The following is a 20,746-nucleotide window of genomic DNA, read 5'->3' as shown; positions in this document are numbered from 1 at the left end:
CAGCAGTCTCCCATTGGCCATGGCTGGAGTTCTTCAGTTAACTGGTCAAACCCTTCCCAACCTGTCAGTTTCACTGAAGAAGCTCTTCCTGCTGTGCACTTGCCTCGGTGACCCTGGAGAGTTGCAGACACAGCATGGAAGCCACGTGCTGTTGGGAAAAGAAGAATTCATGCTTAAAAAGGCCTTTTTAATCTATTAAATTGCAATCCCACCAGACCCATGGGGGTTCCCCGCAGGACTCGGACCACACCCCAGGAAAAGCCGGAAAAAGGCAGGATGACGTCAGGATTCTGACCCAACGTCATTTTCCGGGACTTTCCCATTCCGCACAGACTGGAACTCGCTGGGAAAATTCTGTCCTTCTTGCATAACAACTGCCCAGCATTGACATGCTTTTATCTTTACAATTATGTTGCATCCTTGTCATTGAATGCAGCCATTTTATTGCATGCAGAATTTGTTGGCAACCTTTTATCATCACATGGTGATGTCATCATTTTAGCTGCTGGCTGAAATCATGAAATCTCTAAACTCTGTGTCCTAAACCTTGTTTTCATTTTTTAATCAAAGTCAAAGAAAATTGTTAACATCCATAAAACTTCTCTTTTGTTTCATCACAAAAAAAATCCCAATTCACAAAGCCCTGTGGTGTTAACTTTGATTATTTACTTGTGTACTTTAGCCAGAAGCAGCAAGCTGTGTGATCTCGTCACTTAGTGATGAGAAACTGCTAATGATCCTATCAGTACAGAAAGTGGCTGCAGTGACTGAGATTTGAGCAGTCACTTTAAAGAAAAAGATTGTACTTGCATATGCAACCTTCCACCACAAACAGCAGTGATATGAATGACCATGTTATTTGTTCTTGGTTGGTTGTGGAATAAATGATGGCACCAGGAAAGGTCTCCTGCTCTTCTTTGAATAGTGCCATGGGATCTTTTTGATCCACCTGAGAGGGCAGATAGACCCTTGGTTTAAAGTCTCATCTGATAGACAGAACCTCTGACAGTGTAACACTCCCTCGGCACTTCACTGATATGTCCACCTCGATTATTTGATCAAGTCCTGAAATGAGGCTTTACCCTTAACCTTCTGACTCAAAGGCGAGAGACTGATACCACTGAGCCAAGGCTTATACAGACGTTTGTTTTTACTTAGCTGATGAAATGCCAAAAGTACATCAATGCTGTTGGCAGATAAAGTAATGGAAGGGTGAGGTGATGGGAGGTGGGGGTTGGTCCTGTGTTAAACAGGAATTGCTGGAATCCAGAGAGTCCCTTTAAATGTACAGAGTACCTACTGTTGTGCTGCATTACAAACTAAACAACTGTGAAGAATATCTGTGCCACATCTGAAATGGCAGATGGCTGATTTTAAATCTACAAGAGGACCTCAGTATTATTGGTCAAGCATCATGTTGAATAGCAATCCAAAACGATTTGTAAAAAGATTTTGGTTGACTGGAGTACTTACTACATTTTTATGTTCTCTTGACTAGAAAGTAAGGGTGGGTGAGAGGAGTACAGTTACTTTGAGAAATGTTCATTTAAAAAAAAAATTAGTTAAAATCTTCATTCGGGCAGTTCTGTGCAATTCGAGAGCTTATGCTTGAACACTCAATTGGTTGGTTGTTGCCTCACTGATTTTCTATGTGTGAGCGACCCTTGACAGTGTTTTCAAACAATGACGAAACACTCAGTAAAGTAGATTTAGATTCTCTTTGTATTTTTGATGCTTGTAGCATGTAAGACTGTTTTAATATGTAGTGTTGTGCAAGATGAGACTTAATGAGCCGAATGGCTTGGATCTGAACTGAGCTTGTGATTGTGATCTTTTTATCCTCCAATTTTCAGAGTCTGGAGAGCCTCATGAAAGGCAAGGACCTGGAGTTAGAACAGATTACAGTGACATACAAGAATCTGCAGTGGTTGAAGCAGGAGGTGGAGGAGAAGCATGTCCTCTCCCTGAAGGAAAAGGACGCAGTCAACAGTCAGCTCCAGGCAGCACTGCACAACTGCAACAAGGAGGTAGAGGTAGGGAACTGCCTAGGCCACAGAAAGAAAAACTCAGTCAGAGCTTTGACAATACAAATCCTATTCATGGTGATATGGCAAAATAAATTTCTGAAAATAATGCATTTTATGAAAAACAATTGCACAAATTTGCAGTGATCAACCAGTTGGTTCGTGCTTGAATATTTTACAGTTAGGTAGTGATGCTCATAATGCAGCCCAGGGTCTATATATTGCAAAATTCTGGTGTGCTGTAACCCTGAGAAGAGCTGTTGCTCCATGTGTTTTCTGTCTGTTCAGAATCCCTTTCTTAGATTCAGCATTACTGTACTTTCCTCCCCGGTTACCCAGATCCTGTTAGCAAGTGGGGCTGTCCACATGGAAAGTAAAAGGGCTCTATTCAAACTATAGGATATCTAAGATTTAAAAAAAGGAGCAGGAGTAAGCCCCTGGAGCCCACTCAACCTTTCATTATGATCATGGCAGATCTCTATCTCAACTCCCCCTTCCCTCCACTATCCCCATTTCCATTAATTCCCTTAATATCCAAAATTCTATTGATTTCTGTCTTGAATATACTCAATGACTGAGCATCCACAACTCTCTGGAGTAGGGAATTCTAAAGATTCACAACCCTTTGAGTGAAGAATTTCTCCTCATCTCAATTGAACTTGACTGGAATTATTGGTTCTATAAATATTCATCCCTCTGGCAGCACAGTGATTAGTATGTTCCCATAAAATTCCTTTGTGCCCTATTTAATGTGGATGACTGGTTTTGTGTAAACAAGTTAATAAGCATGCTTAAAAAGTGCACACAGGCATTTTACCTGAGCTTGATAGTTAGGGGTTATCAAGGGAAGTGAAATGTCTTTGTCGGAAAGTAAGGGTGCCTACCATGGTGCAATGTGTTCGTGCATTTCTGAGAGTAACTCCCAAATAAGATATAATTCATGATTGTCTCTCAGTGACAAGTTTTTTCAGAACACCAATCCACACTCTGAAGTGCCGCTTTTTTGTTCACATCTCCCTGGCAGGATCTGACTGTAGTGTTGATGAATAAGGTTAGCGTTGGGTCCGATGAGGTGATGGAACAGCTGAGACTGCGGTTGCAGCTGAAGGAGCGAATGCTGCAGGAAGTGCTCACAGATAGAAGCCTATTGGCGGTTGATCACGAGCAAGAGGTAGCAGAACTGCTGCAAACCATCAGTTCCCATGATCAGCAGATGAAGGTAATGCACTGCCTGAATACTCTGTTCCTGTTTCTGTGTGGCTTATTTCTCTAAACATCTAAAGATCCATAGCACCATGCCCTTGTGTATCACAATCTGCTGATATAACACCAGTTGCTTAGGGCTCCCCTTCTCCTTTAAAAAAACACGTTTCCAATAATTTTCTTTGACTTATCTTTGTAATAGACATCTCATGTCATTTCCTTATTAATTACATACCAATACTATGCACATTATTTATAACTCCCTTTGAAAAACTATATTAAGCACTTTTCAATTGCACTTCTGTCTTTAACATGCCACTTTGTGAAATGGGATACAATTTTGTATGGCTGTTTTGGTAATAGAGAAATCACATAAAGCACCCTCCCTATAATGCACTTTATGTGCATCTTCAATAAACACCCTTATGTACTGTTGTTTATGGAGGAGTCATTTTCTGACTAACCCCCTGCAGGTGTCTAGACTGTTGGCTATCCTGATTTTTTTTTATTCATTCATGGGATGTGGGCGACGCTGGCAAGGCCAGCATTTATTGCCCATCCCTAATTGGGCTTGAGAAGGTGATGCTGAGCTGCCTTCTTGAACTGCTGCAGTCCATGTGTTGTACAGTGCTGTTAGGAAGGGAGTTCCAGGATTTTGACCCAGCGACAGTGAAGGAACAGCGATATAGTTCCAAGTCAGGATGGTGTGTGACTTTGTGGGGTACTTGCAGGTGGTGGTGTTCCCATGCATTTGCTGCCCTTGTCCTTCTAGTTGGTAGAGGTCGTGGGTTTAGAAAGTGCTGTCTAAGGAGTCTTGATGCGTTGTTGTAGTGCATCTTGTAGATGGTACACACTGCTACCACTGTGTGTCGGTGGTGGAGGGAATGAATGTTTGTGGATGGGGTGCCAATTAAGCGGGCTGCTTTGTCCTGGATGGTGTCGAGCTTCTTGAGTGTTGTTGGAGCTGCACCCATCCAGGCAAGTGGAGAATATTCCATCACACACCTGACTTGTGCCTTGTAGATGGTGGACAGGCTTTGGGGTGTCAGGAGGCTCTTGTAGCCACGGTATTTATATGACTACTGCAATTCAGTTTCTGGTCAATGGTAACCCCTAGGATGTTGATAGTGGGGGATTCAGCGATCGTAATGCCATTGAATGTCAAGGGGAGATGGTTACATTCTCTCTTGTTGAAAATGGTCATTGCCTGGCACTTATGTGGCATGAATGTTACTTGCCACTTATCAGCCCAAGCCTGGATATTATCCAGGTCTTGCTGCGTTTCTACACGGACTGCTTCAGTATCTGAGGAGTCGCGAATGGTGCTGAACATTGTGCAATCATCAGCGAACATCCCCACTTCTGACCTTATGGTTGAAGGAAGGTCATTGATGAAGCAGCTGAAGATGGTTGGGCCTAGGATACTACCCTGAGGAACTCCTGCAGTGATGTCCTGGAGCTGAGATGATTGACCTCCAACAACCACAACCATCTTCCTTTGCACTAGGTATGATTCCAACCAGCAGTGAGTTTTCCCCTGATACCCATTGACTTCAGCTTTGCTCAGGCCTTGATGCCATACTCGGTCAAATGCTGCCTTTATGTCAAGGGCAGTCACTCTCACCTCACCTCTTGAGTTCAGCCCTTTTTTCCATGTTTGAACCAAGGCTGTAATGAGGTCAGGAGCTGAGTGGATTTGGCGGAACCCAAACTGAGCAGGTTATTGCTAAGCAACTGCTGCTTGATAGCAATGTCGATGATACCTTCCATCACTTATCTGATGATTGAGAGTAGACTGATGGGGCAGTAATTGGCCAGGTTGGACTTGTCCTGCTTTTTGTGTACAGGACATACCTGGGCAATTTTACACATTGCCGGGTAGATGCCAGTGTTGTAGCTGTACTGGAATAGCTTGGCTAGGAGCGCGGCACACAGGTCTTCAGTACTTTGCAGTATCCAATGCCTTCACTCGTTCCCTAATATCACGCAGAGTGAATTGAATTGGCTGAAGTCTGGCATCTGTAATGCTGGGGACTTCAGGAGGAGGCCGAGATGGATCATCAACTCGGCACTTCTGGCTGAAGACTGTTGCAAATGCTTCAGCCTTACCTTTCACACTGATGTGCTGGGCTCCCCCATCATTGAGAATGGGGATATTTGTGGAGCCTCCTCCTCCAGTTAATTGTTTAATTGTCCACCACCAATCACGGCTGGATGTGGCAGGACTGCAGAGCTTAGATCGAATCCGTTGGTTATGGCATCGCTTAGCTCTGTCTATCGCATGCTGCTTACGCAGTTTGCCACACAAATAGTCCTGGCTTGTAGCTTCACCAGGTTGACACCTCATTTTGAAGTATGCCTGGTGCTGCTCCTGGCATGCCCTCCTGCACTCTTCATTGAACCAGGGTTGGTCTCCTGGCTTGATGGTAATGGTAGAGTGGGGAATATGTCGGGCCATGAGGTTACAGATTGTGGTTGAGTACAATTCTGCTGCTGCTGATGGCCCACAGCGCCTCATGGATGCCCAGTTTTACATGGCTAGATCTGTTTAAAATCTATTCCATTTAGCACGGTGATAGTGCCACACAACATGATGGAGGGTATCCTCAATGCATTAACAACTAGATTCTGAAAATCTATGGTATGATAAGGTAGATTTTTTTTTCAGTTAACTAATCAAAACTAGAAAGATCAGATTAGGTGATGTAAACAATGCCTTCATTGCAGTGAATGCAAGAATCCATGGAAACAGTAGGATAACATTTGAAGAATCAGGTGGAGACATGTTGCTTAGTACCAGTTCTCGACCATCATCTTGGAAAATTTTACAGCAAGGAATAAAGTCAGTTGGCAATGCATCACCAGGTGAAATTGCAATCAATAAATTAGCAATTGAGCTAATTTTGAGTAGGGCCACTTTTTAACATCCACCAGAACTGGCGAACACAACCTCTATTTAATGTCTCATGTAAAGGGCAGCACCTCTAACAGTGCAAAATTACATTAAGAATGCACTGAAGTGTCATTTTTAGATCAGGTAGTCAAGTGTAGGGCTCAAACCCCTCAACTTTCTGATTCAGCGGCGAGAGTGTTAGTAACTGAGCCAAGCTGGGATACATAATTTGCCACTATCTCTGCTGATGGTCAGATGAGATAGGTTTTAAATATAATTTCCTATGTGTTATTTTTTCTGTTGCTCAGGATGCAGCAGAGAGGTTGACACGTACTCTTGTGGAGAAGAACCATGAGTTGCAGGCATTGCGTCGCCAGTTGGTGGAGAAGGATCGCGAAGTAGTAAATTTCACCAAGCAGAATGTTTCCTCATTGGAGATGCCAACAGAAATAGCCCGCCTCAAAGAACTTCTTCAGGAAAAAGATCGACTAATCCATGTAAGTCCTTGAAGTTTGAAGGATCAACAAATAAATCTTGCCCTTTGCTGAGTTCAGCAGTCCTTCTGCTTTATAGAATTCCCTTTCTGTATAATTGGGAGTGAGACACAAAGTAAAGTTTGTGGCAGTACAAATACAAAATATAGCTGTACATAGAGGTATGTGAGCCAAAGAAAGTAGTGTTACCTGTAACAACAGAATTATGAGCAACTACAAGTTGCTCATGCACTTGTAACAAGCCAGCTGCTCATGCACTTGTGACACGCCTGAGCCACAAACATTGGCAATTAAAGGTTGAGGTCCATTGTGTACCTACTATTGCTTGAGTCCATGACCCCAATGCTGTTGCTGCTGTAGAATGGTCTCATTACAGTGTTGATGATTGCTAACAACAGAAAAACTCTGTTCAAACTGAAACAAACTTGGATACAGTTAACTAACTTCCTTCCATTTTCTCCCATTGTATGGAATTCTATATAAAATTCCAGATTTGAAACAGTCCTTAAGTTTTGATGTAATTTTGTTGATTGTTGTAAGTCCAGGACTTGGCAGCCATCTTTTCCACTATTTCCTTGGATTGTGCTGAGTCAGCTGATCTTAGCAAGGACAATTATCTTTAGTGTCTTTCAGTTTGAAAGAGGAAGAATTCAGCCAGGATTCCCTTTCTGATCATTATCCAGTAACATCTGCCATTCCTTTTGGAAGAATGGACTTGGATGGATGTAAGTGAAGATAGGATCAGGCTTAACTACAATTCCGTGCCCTTTCCTGGATCTTCCACCACTCCCTCCCCATGAAAAATAGCTGCTAGTGCTTGTTGTCCAGGCTCTCACAGGAAGAATGGCTTGTTGGGTCAGGTACAGGAGGACTGATAATGCTCAAGTAAATGCTTCCCAACATAAGTCAGCAGCTGAGATCGAAAATTTGATGGGGGATAGAAGAAAATTGAAGAAAAATGAGAGAGAGAAGATACTGCAGGTCTGAGGCTGATGCCTGGGAGCAGGTAACGTAATCACTCTCAGTATACAGTGATGTATGAGGCAAAGAGAGCACCAGGGTTAAGAAAAGAAAAGTATCTATTATCTTTGAGATATATAGTAATACTTAACATTTACATAGAGATTTATTAGATTGAAACACCTCAAGGTGCCTCACATAATTAATTATTTTTTGAAGTGTGGTGACTGTTATTGTGTCAGGAAGCTAATGGAAACCGTGGTTGCAAGTTCACGCAAACATCAGTGAGATGAATGATTATTTGATCTGTTTTTGATGGTGTTGGCTGAGGAAGAAATGTTAGCTAGAACACCAGAAGAATTTCCTGCTCTTCCTCAAATAGTGCCCTGGCATATTTAACATCCGTCTGAATCAATGGAATAGACAGAAGCTCAGTTTGATATCTGATATAATATCACTGCTTTTTTTTTTAAAATAGGCCAACGATTTATTCACCTTTTACTTGAGAGCAGGGCTGCACTATATACTGGTAGCATGTTTTTGCAGTCTAGCGCTCCCAGGGAGCCACGCGTGTCAGGAGTACATTTTGCAGAACTTTGGGCTTAATGGATGGAAAATCATGGGCTGCCACTTGGGATTTCTCGTGAAGCATTCCCTGCCTGGAGTGTCTGATTATTGAATCATTTCTTAGATTTCATACCAGATTCTGTCACAATGTTGTGTTGTAAAACACATTTTGATATTTTACAAAAAGGAAATTCTGAAGACCAGTTGATAAAGAGGAGATATTAGATAGGCTGGCTGTACTGAGAGTTGATAAGTCACCAGAACTGGATGGGATGCATCCAAGGACAGCTGCCACCATATAATGAGTTGTTTTTATGTTGTCTGATGCAACATGACTGAGATATGTGGAGTCCAGGTTGTTGAAGACCTCAAACAGGTTTGTTTACAGCTAAGCTATTCGACATAGTACAGAGTTAACTACCTACATAGCTTGCCTCTAGGTGTTACAGTAGCAGAGTGCCTCAGGCTTGTAGTCACATGATTACATCTTGGTACTTGGCTCATTAGCATACTAAAATCTTAAAAGACCATCATTCTTCAAGGCAATCATGCAACAGATACTGAGGGAAGTAAGGATGGAAATTGCAGAGGCACTGGCCATAATCTTCCAAACCTTCTTAAATACAGGGGTGGTGCCAGAGGACTGGAGAATTGCAAATGTTACACTCTTTTTAAACAAGGGTGTAAGGATAAGCCCAGCAACCACAGGCCGGTCAGTTTAACCTCCGTGATGAGAGAACTTTTAGAAACGATATTTTGGGACAAAGTTCATAGTCACTTGGTCAAATGTGGAATAATTGAGGACAGCCAACACAGATTTGTTAAGGGCAAATCATGTTTAGCTGACTGCCTTGAGTTTTTTTGATGAGGGTAATGTGGTTGATGTGGTGTACATGGACTTCCAAAAGGCGTTTTATAAAGTATCACATAACAGGCTTAACAGCAAATTTAGAGCCCATGGAATAAAAGGGACAGCAGCAGCATGGATACGAAATTGGCTGAGTGACACAAAACAGAGTAGTGGTGAATGGTTGTTTTTTGAACTGGAGGAAAGTATACAGTGGGGTTCCACAGGGGTCAGTGTGAGGACCCCTGCTTTTCTTGATATATATTCATGACCTAGACTTGGCTGCAATGGACACAATTTCAAAATTTGCAGATGACACAAAATTTGGAAGTATTGTGAACTGTGAGGAGGATAATGATAAACTTCAAGAGGGCATAGACAAGGCTGGTGGAATGGGCAGACAAGTAGTAGATGAAGTTTAATGCAGAGAAGTGTGAAGTGATTCATTTTGGTAGGAAGAAGGAGGAGAGGCAATATCAAGTAAAGGATACGATTCTAAAGGGGGTGCAGGAGCAGAGGGACCTGGGAATATATGTGCACAAATCATTGAAGGTGGCAGGGCAGGTTGAGAAAGCAGTTAATAAAGCATACAGGATCCTGGGCTTTATAAGTAGGGGCATAGAGTACAAAAGCAAAGAAGTTATGATAAAGCTGTATAAAACACTGGTTCAGGCTCACCTGGAGTATTATGTTCTGGGCACCACACTTTAGGAAAGATGTGAAGCCATTAGAGAGAGTGCAGAAAAGATGCACGAAAATGGTTCCAGAAGTAAGGAACTTCAGTTACATGGATGGATCGGAGAAGCTTGATAAGCAAGGGGGTGAAAGGTTATCGGGGGTAGATGGGAATGTGGAGTTGAGGTTCAATTAGATCAGCCATGATCTTGTTGAATGGCAGAGCAGGCTCGAGGGGCCGAGTGGCCTACTCCTGCTCCTAATTTGTATGTTTGTATGTAAGCTGTGGTTGTTCTCCTTGTAAAAGACAAGATTAAGAGGAGATTTGATAGAGGTGTTCAAAATCATGAGGGAACTGGACAGAGTAGATAGGGAGAAATGGCGACATGAGGAAAAACTTCTTTACGCAGCGAGTGTTTAGGATTTGGAAAGCACTGCCTGAGAGTGTGGTGGAGGCAGATTCAATCATGACTTTCTAAAGGGAATTGGAAAATTATCTGGAAATAAACATTTTCAGGGTTAGGGGGAAAAGGCAGGGGAATGGGACAAGGTGAGTTGCATGGACACGATGGGCCGAATGTCCTCCTTCTGTGCTGTAACCATCTGTGATTCTAGTTGTGACCTTTTTTCTTGGAGGGGGTAATTATTTTTAACCAGTTAATCTGAGCTGTTTCTTTAACCTCTTCAGGAGCTGGTGCAGGATGGTCAGAGCAAGAATGAGCCCTCCCTCCAGCCTGAGAAAATGGAGGCTTCTGAGCCCATTGACACCCAGCAGAATACAAATGAAAAGGAAGGTGGGTGAAATTAAGCCCTAATCATAGGTCATTCATTCCCAAAATAAGTTTTATATCCATTTACTTTTCAGAATTTTGCCGATTGCATCTGAGTATTGATTATCAATGGTGGCAAAATATAAGCAGCACCCATCATCTGCACCAAGATCGGATCTTCAGCTGTCACTAGCTGCATCCAAAATGCAGTATAAGTAGCAATGGATAGACAGGAAGTGGGTAAAGTAAGAGCAGACAATTTCCATGCTGAGTGCTCGCAGTACTTTGGTCAATACTAAATGGAATTCAGTTGCTAGTATGATTTCTCTCAGCTTTGAATGTAGAGTGTGGGAAATGTCTCACTGATGCAATTGGGTCTGCTGTACTGGACTTTTGGGGCTGGTTTTCTAGTTTTCACACTTTGCTTACAAATCACGTAAGGTATGCACCTGATTGGTGTAACAATGTGGCTTCACTGAAGTTTCCAGCAGGTTCTGTGCTCAAACATGGGACAGATTACTGAATGAAACAGATAGTAATAATCAAAAGCTTTAATCAGCTTCCTCCTCTTCCAGTATAGAACCCACTGGAAACTGAATGATGCTGTAAATCAGTATCTAGGTCACTCAGCTCTACTACTGCCTTCCCAATGCACAATGTGTAGAACACAAAAAAGCCTATCATGAGTTTAATGCTTCTGAAGTTTGTTTCCAATGTGTTACACGCAGTGTGAAGTGACCTCTCTTTTCTCTTGTTAACAGCACTACAGGCAACCTTGGATGGAGATGAAGCAATGGCTGACTCAGAACAAGAAGACATCAGGCAGGTTGAGCTGGACCAGGTAAAAGAGGAATTGCAGCTTGTTTTGAGGAAAGAGAAAGAGACCAGGGTGAGTTTTAACATCACTGTTTCTGGGTTTGGCAAAATATTTTGAGCTTCCCAGATTTGGGGTATGGTATTAAAAGCCATGCCAACTGGTCATTTTGGTTCAAATCTCCTCACCATAAATCGTGGTGTGGGGGATTCATGACTTTAAAGGGGAAGTACAGAGATCTTCTGATACAAATTTGAGTCGCAGATTTGTGCTGTTAGTGGGAGAGAAGTAGTGATGCTATAGTTAATCTTGATGCTGTCAGCCAGGGAGGATGAAAATCACCCAGGTTGCCCACTCCTGATCAGTGTCCTGTCACCCCTGCTGCAAAATGCATGTGTGTTAATGTTGAATGAGGCTCTTATGTTTCCATGGTCAAATAGCTGCCAATACTTGATATTAATTTAAATGACAAATAGTTGGTGCTTTAAAGAAATAATGGGAAGAAACTGGTGTGGAAATTTAAAACAAGAAAATAACACTTAGGTTTTAAAGGCTTAAAGATTGTTGGAAAAAGGAACCCTCAGGCATTCAGGTGGATGCAGACTGAGGTATAGCTGGATCAATATCCATACAGTTTTATTACTCAGAATAACTGATGAAAGAGGGAACACACTGAAAGAAGAAATTCACCTTACAAAAAGTTAGGTAAGTTTTTCTCTCAGAATTTGATGGATTGACAACGAACAGCTGCAGACTGAAGAGCTGAGGAAAACACAGCTGAAGAAAAGAAGAAAACGGTTCAGAGAGTAGGAATGAAGAGCTTTGGGGGGAAAAAAATGGAATGTGTTCCAAGTTACTCACAGCAGATGCAGCAAACTGCAGTAAACTCCATTCCTCATTATATTGAAATTAAGATTGAATAAACCATCTATGACTCTAACTCATTCTTTTTCAAGATCTCCGAACTGTGAAACACCTTTCCTCCTACAATCAACTCATTTAAAACTTATTTGGCTTCATTTAACAACTATTCCTTGATTTATCTTGGCTTCTCTCCTATTCTTTCTAACTTTAGTGTCTTGCAGCATAGACCATATTTTTAAATTTCCTGCATGAATGATGAGTATTAAAAAAATTGTAGATTTTGGGATTTGAGTGAATCACGGGTGTTGGCAATGCTGCTGACATTTCCTTCTGTTAATGGGGACATATGGCTTTGATTTTAGATTAGAGATGGTAAAGTAAAATATTCCCTCAAGTTTTATATATTACCAGCCTCCATCTTTGCTATGTGATTATAGAGGGTAGGTATCTGAATATAGCTTATGCTTTTTCCTTCTCAGCTTGAGCTAGCCACACTGCAGTCTGCTCTCTCCAACCAAGAAAGAGAGTTCCAGCGTCAGACAGTGGAGATTGAAGCTCTCTCAAACAACATTCGCATCAAGGAGGAGTGTATTAAGGTCCGTTGTGATTTGGCTTATTGAAGGACAAAAATTGTAAGGAAAAGCAACTGTTTTGACAAATCATGCCGATTTTCCTGAATTATACTCTCTGTGACCAAGCTTTTGGTCACCTATCTGTTAGTGAAGTTACTAATTTTGTGACAAATTAGGAACAGTTTTGTGCTCTGAGCACAGGCTCACTAGGAAGTGTGAAGTAGAGCTTATGCAGACTGATTTCATGTTGGACTCTGGTGGTCAACGGATAGATGAACAAATCATCTGATCAATCTGGACTGAATCCAAACCTGAATCACTACAATGGGAAAAAACCATCCAACCTGCTGGTCTCTTTGAGAAGATCTTGTTCAACCATCATCTAGCTAAATAAGAAATTTTAGAAGGCCAGTAGAGCCAAATGTAACTGGTCACATCTGGATAAACAAATTCCAGGACTTGGTGCTGTGTGTAATTCACCAACTGAATTGTTGCAAAGTTGAAATGATGATGTTTGTCTTGGTGCACCACAGGATCTGCAGATGCAGCTGGTTCAGCCATGTGAATTTCCAGCAATGGAGAGGCTTACACAGGAGCTCCTAGTATTGCGGGACCGAGTGGCAAACATGGAATCATCTACACAGAGAATCAGAGGAAAAAAACACCATGAGGTATATGCGCTAAATCAGGTATTTGTGTATGTGCACATGTGCACAGGAGAGGTGTAATGGAAAATTTAGTGGAGTTTTCACACTTGTATCAAGGTAGGCTTGAACTCTGCTGGGTTCCAACTCCCTTTTTAAGTCTTCTTGTACACAGTAAATAGGAATTGGATCAACTCGTGTTCATCAGTGAGTCAAGAGTCATGGGTTTGGGAAAAGTAAAGGACCTTAAAAAATAGACACGTAGGATGATCTGGTGACTGAGTGGATAGTCATAGGATTCTATTCCAGAATGAGTAAGTGTTATCAGGAGTACATAAGTAATTTTTCTTTGAACGTAAAGTGGTGCTACAGTGATAATAAGGCAATTTCCCCTATATCTCACCAGCATTGTTTGGAGTGAGTGGAGATTGGGAAGTCCCAGGCAATGAAGGGAGTCAAGGGTTATGGGGGGGCCGGCAGGAAAGTGGAGTTAAGGCTGCAATCGGATCAGCCATGATCTTATTGAATGGCGTAGTAGGTTCGAGGAGCCGAATAGCTAACTCTTGCTCCTGTTTTTTATGATCTATGAAGAAGAATGGAATGGGAATCAACCTGGATTGTATTTGAAACTATCAGAAGTTTGAGAATACTGAAAAATAACAGGGCAAAAATGACTAAAAAAAAGATTGAATCAAGAATTCATTCTTTTAATCCCATTAGGAGTTTATTGGTTATAAGTCTCTCTTTTTTTATATATATATAATCTTTTTCTCCCCAATTTCCTTCCTCTACTGACCATTCTTTGTTTGGGTATGGTCAACAGACATTGGTTATCATCTGGTAGTGCTGCAAACTGACTATCACTCATATGTGACAGTGAACGCCCACATGTTATTCAATTACATGGTAAAGGGAGTATCACAACCAAACCTGATCTTCTCTACATCTGATGTCTGTACGTGTACTTCCAGCAGAGGTTGCTGGATGGTGATTGGAAATGGTTAATATTCCCCTTCATAACCAGTGAGCTCAAAAAAACCAATTGTAATGCTCATTCTAGCACCCAAGCTGAAAATCTGCAAATTAAGTACCTACAGTGGAAGTTATAAGTGTGTCCAAATAGCCTGAATCATCCATCTCATTCTCTGAAACAGTACGTGATGCTTCCCTAATTCTTATACGGTTACCAATGTTTGTTGGCAGTTGATCTGTGCCCTTGAAGAGCAGACCCTGGAGCAGTCACGACTGAGCGAAGCTCTTCGTGCGGAACGACAACTCTACAACAGCCTTGTTAAATTCCACACTCAAACTGACAGGTAAGAAAAGGACCTAGCCAGTGCAGAACATTTGTAGTCTGCGTGCATGTGCATTCATCGTGAGAGAGTGTGTGTGTAATTTTGCACTTCTGTGTAAATAGCTAATACTGGTTACCACTTTTAGAAGTAGGAGTGCTCAATTTGACTCCTTGACATCTCCAAAGGTAAAAATGAGTTTTTGTACATTTCCATACTGATTATTATAAAAGTGGAAACATGGAAATGAATAGAATTGTACGACACTGATAAGTACCACATACACCATCTGCACAGTCCTGCTGTTATATTTGTTGTCTTGTCCAAAGCGGCACATAAATCTGTGCGTTTTTTAAAAGAAAGCCTATGAATTACTGTTAACTGCATGCTGGTGCAGTGGAGTGTGGGTGGTGGTTACCTTGAAAATGACATCTTGGCATACCAAGCATACAGCCCAGCTGATCTGTAGGGATGAGGAACTTGTTTAGAGTAATTGGTATAATTCCTTGTTTTTCTTTTCTGCACCACATCCAAAAATAAATGATAACTGGCATTTCATTGAGGATTGAGATGTTTATTTGCATAGTATATGTTCTGATACCTGCACCAGCGGGCAGTTTTATTATTAACCTTGTTGGTTGAGTGAGTAATTGTGCAGGACAAGGGTTACAGGATTGCATGTATGTCTTGATGTGTGGCAGTGAGCTGTGAATCACTATACCTGTTCTATTCGACATTGTAAAAGTGCTACAGGGCCATTCATCTGGTCTGTAATAATCCTGTAGCTGAAGTTATCTTGGTTCTGAAGCATTTGCTAATATATAAGATTTAATTGTTCCAGTCTTCAAAACTGTGTTCACCACATTCCCCAACAAGCAATAAATCCACATTTACATCAACTGCAAACTCTATCTCTGGATGAAACCTGATCTGAAGCCCTGTGATTTTTGTTTCATAATCTCCTACATATCCACCAACTAAAATTCAGTCAATTTTGAGAGCTCTGAATTCAGACTCATTTCCCCCTCCACTCCACTCTTGCTCCCAAGATCAGCTTCTGTGGTAACCAGCACTTGAATTTTATTGAATTCTTAAGCTGAAAAGTTAAGTTTGTCACAGGCCTAATACCACTTGAAGGGTTTGGGGAAGTGGAAGGACCAGAACAAAATCACTCTATAGCTGAGTGTGCCCCCTACCCCAATTCCTCTTAGTATCTATTGTCCATTCATCAAGTACTGTCTGCGATAGTTTGATACAGTTGATTTTTGTCTCCAAATTCACGTCTTTACTTAGCTCCAGCAGAGAAGAGACGCTGCAGGCCGAGCTTTTGGCTGTACAGGCACTCCGCGGACAACTGGAAGAGGCCCTCAGGAGGAGCCAGGAGCAGATCAGCAGGCTGGAGAGGGAATCTGAGATGCCAGCAGATTCTGGAGGTGGGGGAATGGACAGGCTGGGAAGTCTGCAAGAGCATGTGGCCTCCTCTGATGAGGGGTCTTGCGCCCAAGCAACATAGCGTGCTGGTGCAGCGGAGTGTGGGATGGTGGTTACCTTGAAAATATTGCTAACAGGAAATGCCTGCTTGATGCAAATAGGTTTTTACTGTTTATTAACTAAACATGTGCAATGTGAACTGCTGGATTCAGAAAATCATGATTGTACCATATATGTTATGAGTTTTCTTTCTGTCTCCTAAAGGTCATGACCCAGAATGTGTTGCATGCATCCATGAGGGGAAAAATATAATTCCATTTTAAGTTATTACCTTTTCCCTGTTTACGTTGATCAAATAAAAGCATTGTACCATCATGCCCTTGTACATCCTCCATTTTGAATGTATGAATCACACCTTTCTTCCCACTGGTTCACCCTCCCTATTAAAAGATAAGGTCAAGTCAAATTGCTAAACAAACCCAGTTACAATTTTCTGCAACTTACTACTGCAACTCAATTATGCTGAGATATTTATAAATTATATATATATATATATTATAGTGAGTCTGATTGAAGGTATTTGAAAATTGCATCTTTATTAATCTGGTTTGCAACTGTTGATGCAAATTTTATATATAGATTCATTTTGTTAAATGTTCCAAAAGTTATTTTAACCTTTATTTCATCTGTGAACCACTCCATATTCAACAAAGTAAGCAGTAACCCTGGTGCCAAGCCTCTGTCCAAGGTACTTTTCTGCCATGCTGACAGGGAGTATTTGAGAGTCTCCTAGGGTTGTCTTGCTTTCTATGTGGGGAAGGACTGGGCTTTTACCAGGACCTTAAACTTATTGCACTGATTGAGAGTTTGCCATGTGGAAAGCACAGACCCAAAGCTACTTTCTATCACAATGTGGCAAAGGGGACTTGAAATGAATTTAACATAAAAGAAATTCTGAAAACTGAGTTATTAATAGTATTAATAAATATAGTATTTTCAAGCTGCTGCTTCAATGATGGGCGATGGGCATGCATGAGGGAATGTAGAGCATGTCGCTGATTCAATTTACGGAAGTCTCTGAACTGAATTTAAGAACATCATGTGACCAATAATTATTTAATCATTGTACAGTTAACCATGAGTTTTGAGTGTAATACAATGCTGTTGGATGTTCTAAGCCAATGGTAATGCATCCTACATTAATCGTATCACTGCAAAACTGATGTACTGTTGGTTAGGATTTATAGTACGAGGTGATGGTGGCCTTCATAACTCATTCTATACTCCATCACTCACATGCTATAACTCCCTCCTCACTCATCTGATGTAATGTCATCATTCAATATCTTGGATTCCTCATCCTGTTCTGGGGGGTGGGTTAAATCGTGTTGTCATTTTTATGTGCAATTTTTCTGTATAATATTTCCAAACTTTAGGGAAAACAGGCAACAGTATAATCCCTATTTATTGTGAAAAATACTTGGCAAAACTCTTTAAAATCTTCTCCAAGCAACTAATGTAAATTCTATAAGTTGTGTTAAAACACCTTATTGTGTCACTGTAAATAATGCTGCTCTGCTGCTCCAAGCAAAAAAAAAAGTTGCCAGATTACTCCCTATCTCTTGTGAGAGCATGGTGCCATGTTGGGGTTTATGTCCACAAGTGTCTGCAACTTCCAGAATTTCAACCAGATTAACCATCTATATATATATATATATATATATATATATATGATATATATATATGATATATATATATATATACAGCGAGTGTCAACAGACTATTCAACCACAAGGAACACCCTCACTTGGCATCCACAGTTGGTACTTTCCAGCAGGGATCATTAGATTGCAGTCAGGAATGAGAGCACTGAGCTACGAACTCGAGTTTGGAAAAAGATATCCTATCCCATGCCTCAAAATCATAATCTCCTGCTTGTACATGTAGTCTGCCTCTGCCTAGTATTTTCTAGTGCTTCTCTTGCTTTCTCCTGCCAGTGTGAGAAGAAGCAAGGAAGGGAATGGGGTTTTTCCATAATTCATAACAGCAGTAAAAGCCCATTCTTAGATCTATAGATCTAGATGTTCAATAGAGAGCATTTGCAATTGCTTTGAATGCTGGGATACCCTCGCTTCCATTGTTATCTCTTTTTTCATTTTCTAGGAAGAGAAAACAACAGGAACACTTCAAATTTTATAGCTGAAGGCTGTGATGAGAGGAAAAGAGGAGAAAATTAGGGAAAGAAGGGAAAGAATATATTAATGCCATGTGGTGTTCCCATGGTCTTTAACATGAGGAATTGAAACCAGTTGCAAAACCCCTAAAGCCAACTTGACTGAAATCATGTAACTGAGCAGGACTTAAACCTGGGATATTCCCCATCCATATAGCTCAGTATCATACAAGACTGTGCACTTACCAAATGAAACAAAAAGGGAAGCCAATCACTGTTGGTTGTCACCAAGTTTTGCTCAGACAGCAATCTGGTGATACTTCAAGGGGCTTGTAAAACAAACACTGAACACAGTTTTCCTAGATCACTGTTAGAGTAGATTTGTAATTGAGATGGAAATTTCATTTGTACATGGGTGCATACTTTTCAAAGTAAATAATCTTGTTGATTCTTTAGGGCAAAACATCTGCACTGTCAACAGCAGCCTCTGTGGTTAACTGTTAGTCTGCTCGGATAGATTTCACTGATAGTCAAATTCATCTTTCTTGTGCCAGTGGAAAAAATGAGAGGGTGACTGCTCAATTTTCGTCAATAATTCAAAGATGGTAATATTATGGAGAAGCTGCCCTAAACTTTCTGTCTAGTTATTGCATGGGCAAAGGTGATTCCACTATGGAATTGTCTCCTCACCCTGACCATATTCCTGGACCCAGTGTCATAACTTAGAGGAAGTGGGCTCTTCGGCTATTGGTAAGCGTTGCACCACTCTGGGGATGGGTAAAGAGATGGCCCAATAAGATAACAAAAGTTCCCACTGCAAAGTACCACTAGAAAGCAACGTGGAATTCAAGATGCAACAGAGTGCAACCAAATTGCTTCCTGCTTCTGCCTGATCTTCCAATCAATTGCTGTTTGTGTGTGGGGTGGTGGGGTGGGGTGGAGTGGATGGTGGGGATCAGACGACAGGTACTGATAAGAACTTCTTATATGAAGTAAATTATACTATTGATCTAATTTGCATATGTAATTCAGTTGGTGAAAGTGAAGACATTGTCACTCCATGATAGGGTTATATTTTGATGGAAGGGCTTCTTTTAGTGAACATTGCTAATTTGCAGGTGTTTTATATTGATTTGGTTAGGTTCTTGTGTAACTCCCATAGAGGCCTGTTGATGAGAAAAAGCCCCATTAAATTGCTATATAATTGTAACCCAACACTGCTTCTCATCTGGATTAATATATATCTAAGATTGACATTGGCAGGAAATTATTTCAGTACCCACAGTTCAGTTTTACAGATTGGTAAACATCCCTTTTTAAGATCCAGCTTCATTTTGGTAGACTGGCCTGATTTAACTGTAGCATATTAAGTGAATTGCCATTTTTGTTGTCACTGTCCAGCAGTGTGCAGCCAATCAGACTTTGTACTATGCCTTCAGTCCCACCTGCTTACGAATCACACTTTCCTGTCCAGCCTGTATACAATGAAAATATAGTAGCATTTATTTTTTCAAAGAGTCTCCATTATATAGCTGGTTATTGGTTCTTGTTTATATGTAGGAGAGTCCCTTTGTATATTTTCAGGAGCCAAGTACACAAAGCATGTTGCATCTGTGTACTGTTTTAGTAATCAGACAACTGTAAACAATGCAGGTTATATCAGAGCATGTTAATAAAAGAGAGGGCCTTTATTGACTGTTTGCCTGTGTGATTACACACATGGAAGTGCAATGCTAATCCTATGTAACCACAGCTGCAAAGTTGTAGGCTACGTTGTAATGACTATTTTCCACAGCTGTATATCATAAAGTAGGTACAACAGGAGGCTATTCAGACCTTCCACTGTTGAGTCCATGTTCAGGATTGGCTTGGACTATTTCCTGTTCTCTGCTGCCTTGGTGTTTTGCCTGAATCTTTTACGTCTTGCAAAGTTGGAATCTGCCCATTTCCTTTTTGAATTCTTCAACTGTGTATGTTGAGGAACTCTTAGTTGCCTCTGTGGAAAATGATGTGTGAGAAGGTGTCTCCACAGAAAAGAATGGACAACTGGGAGCATTTATATAAACTTACTGTTACTGAATCTCCAACCAGTTGCTTCTGCAATGAAAAGAGTGAACAGCTTCTGAGCTTGAGCCCAGTCAGGCTTCACATCATCACTAACCATTGCAGATGATTATTCTGAGAATACCAGAGAAGAAAGAGGCATATTGACTCCAGATTTGGTCCAGGCTTCCAGATATCCCTCAAAATAATAGACCTATTACAAACACAATTTGTAATTGGTGAAAAACTTTTTTCCCACATGAAGACTCTTTACTTCAGCCACTTGCAGCAGTATTTCACACACCACATACTCAGCAGCACAAGGATTGCCACAACAGTTGCTACACTGGAATTCATGGCATTGGTTTTGCTGACCACAAAGGGTGAGAGAACCAATGCAAAAAAAAAAGATAAGATTGCGAGGTTAGATCCTGCTGACTTCAAAAAGATTTTTTAAAAGAAGTATTTATATAAAACAAA

The 20,746-nt window shown here is 41.0% G+C and overlaps 1 protein-coding gene across 14 annotated transcripts in view; it reads left to right on the top strand.

Annotated features, from left to right (window-relative positions):
- pde4dip (phosphodiesterase 4D interacting protein) overlaps window positions 1–20,746 on the top strand; it is a 536,621-nt gene that overhangs the window by 371,437 nt on the left and 144,438 nt on the right. For 13 of the 14 annotated variants that reach the window (XM_068037361.1, XM_068037360.1, XM_068037363.1 and 10 more), the window contains 9 exons: window positions 1,854–2,033; window positions 3,049–3,243; window positions 6,429–6,617; window positions 10,352–10,457; window positions 11,195–11,322; window positions 12,591–12,707; window positions 13,217–13,354; window positions 14,531–14,643; window positions 15,913–16,052. In XM_068037361.1, coding sequence (XP_067893462.1) covers window positions 1,854–2,033; window positions 3,049–3,243; window positions 6,429–6,617; window positions 10,352–10,457; window positions 11,195–11,322; window positions 12,591–12,707; window positions 13,217–13,354; window positions 14,531–14,643; window positions 15,913–16,052 — 1,306 coding nt within the window. Of the gene's footprint in view, window positions 1–1,853; window positions 2,034–3,048; window positions 3,244–6,428; window positions 6,618–10,351; window positions 10,458–11,194; window positions 11,323–12,590; window positions 12,708–13,216; window positions 13,355–14,530; window positions 14,644–15,912; window positions 16,426–20,746 lie in introns of those variants that run through there. The other variant, XM_068037369.1, reaches the window with a different exon arrangement.

This window comes from Heterodontus francisci, chromosome 8, assembly GCF_036365525.1.
Source record: "Heterodontus francisci isolate sHetFra1 chromosome 8, sHetFra1.hap1, whole genome shotgun sequence".
Classification (NCBI taxonomy): domain Eukaryota; kingdom Metazoa; phylum Chordata; class Chondrichthyes; order Heterodontiformes; family Heterodontidae; genus Heterodontus; species Heterodontus francisci.
Note: the sequence above shows the minus strand (reverse complement) of the source record. Positions and strands in the feature narration are given on the sequence as shown.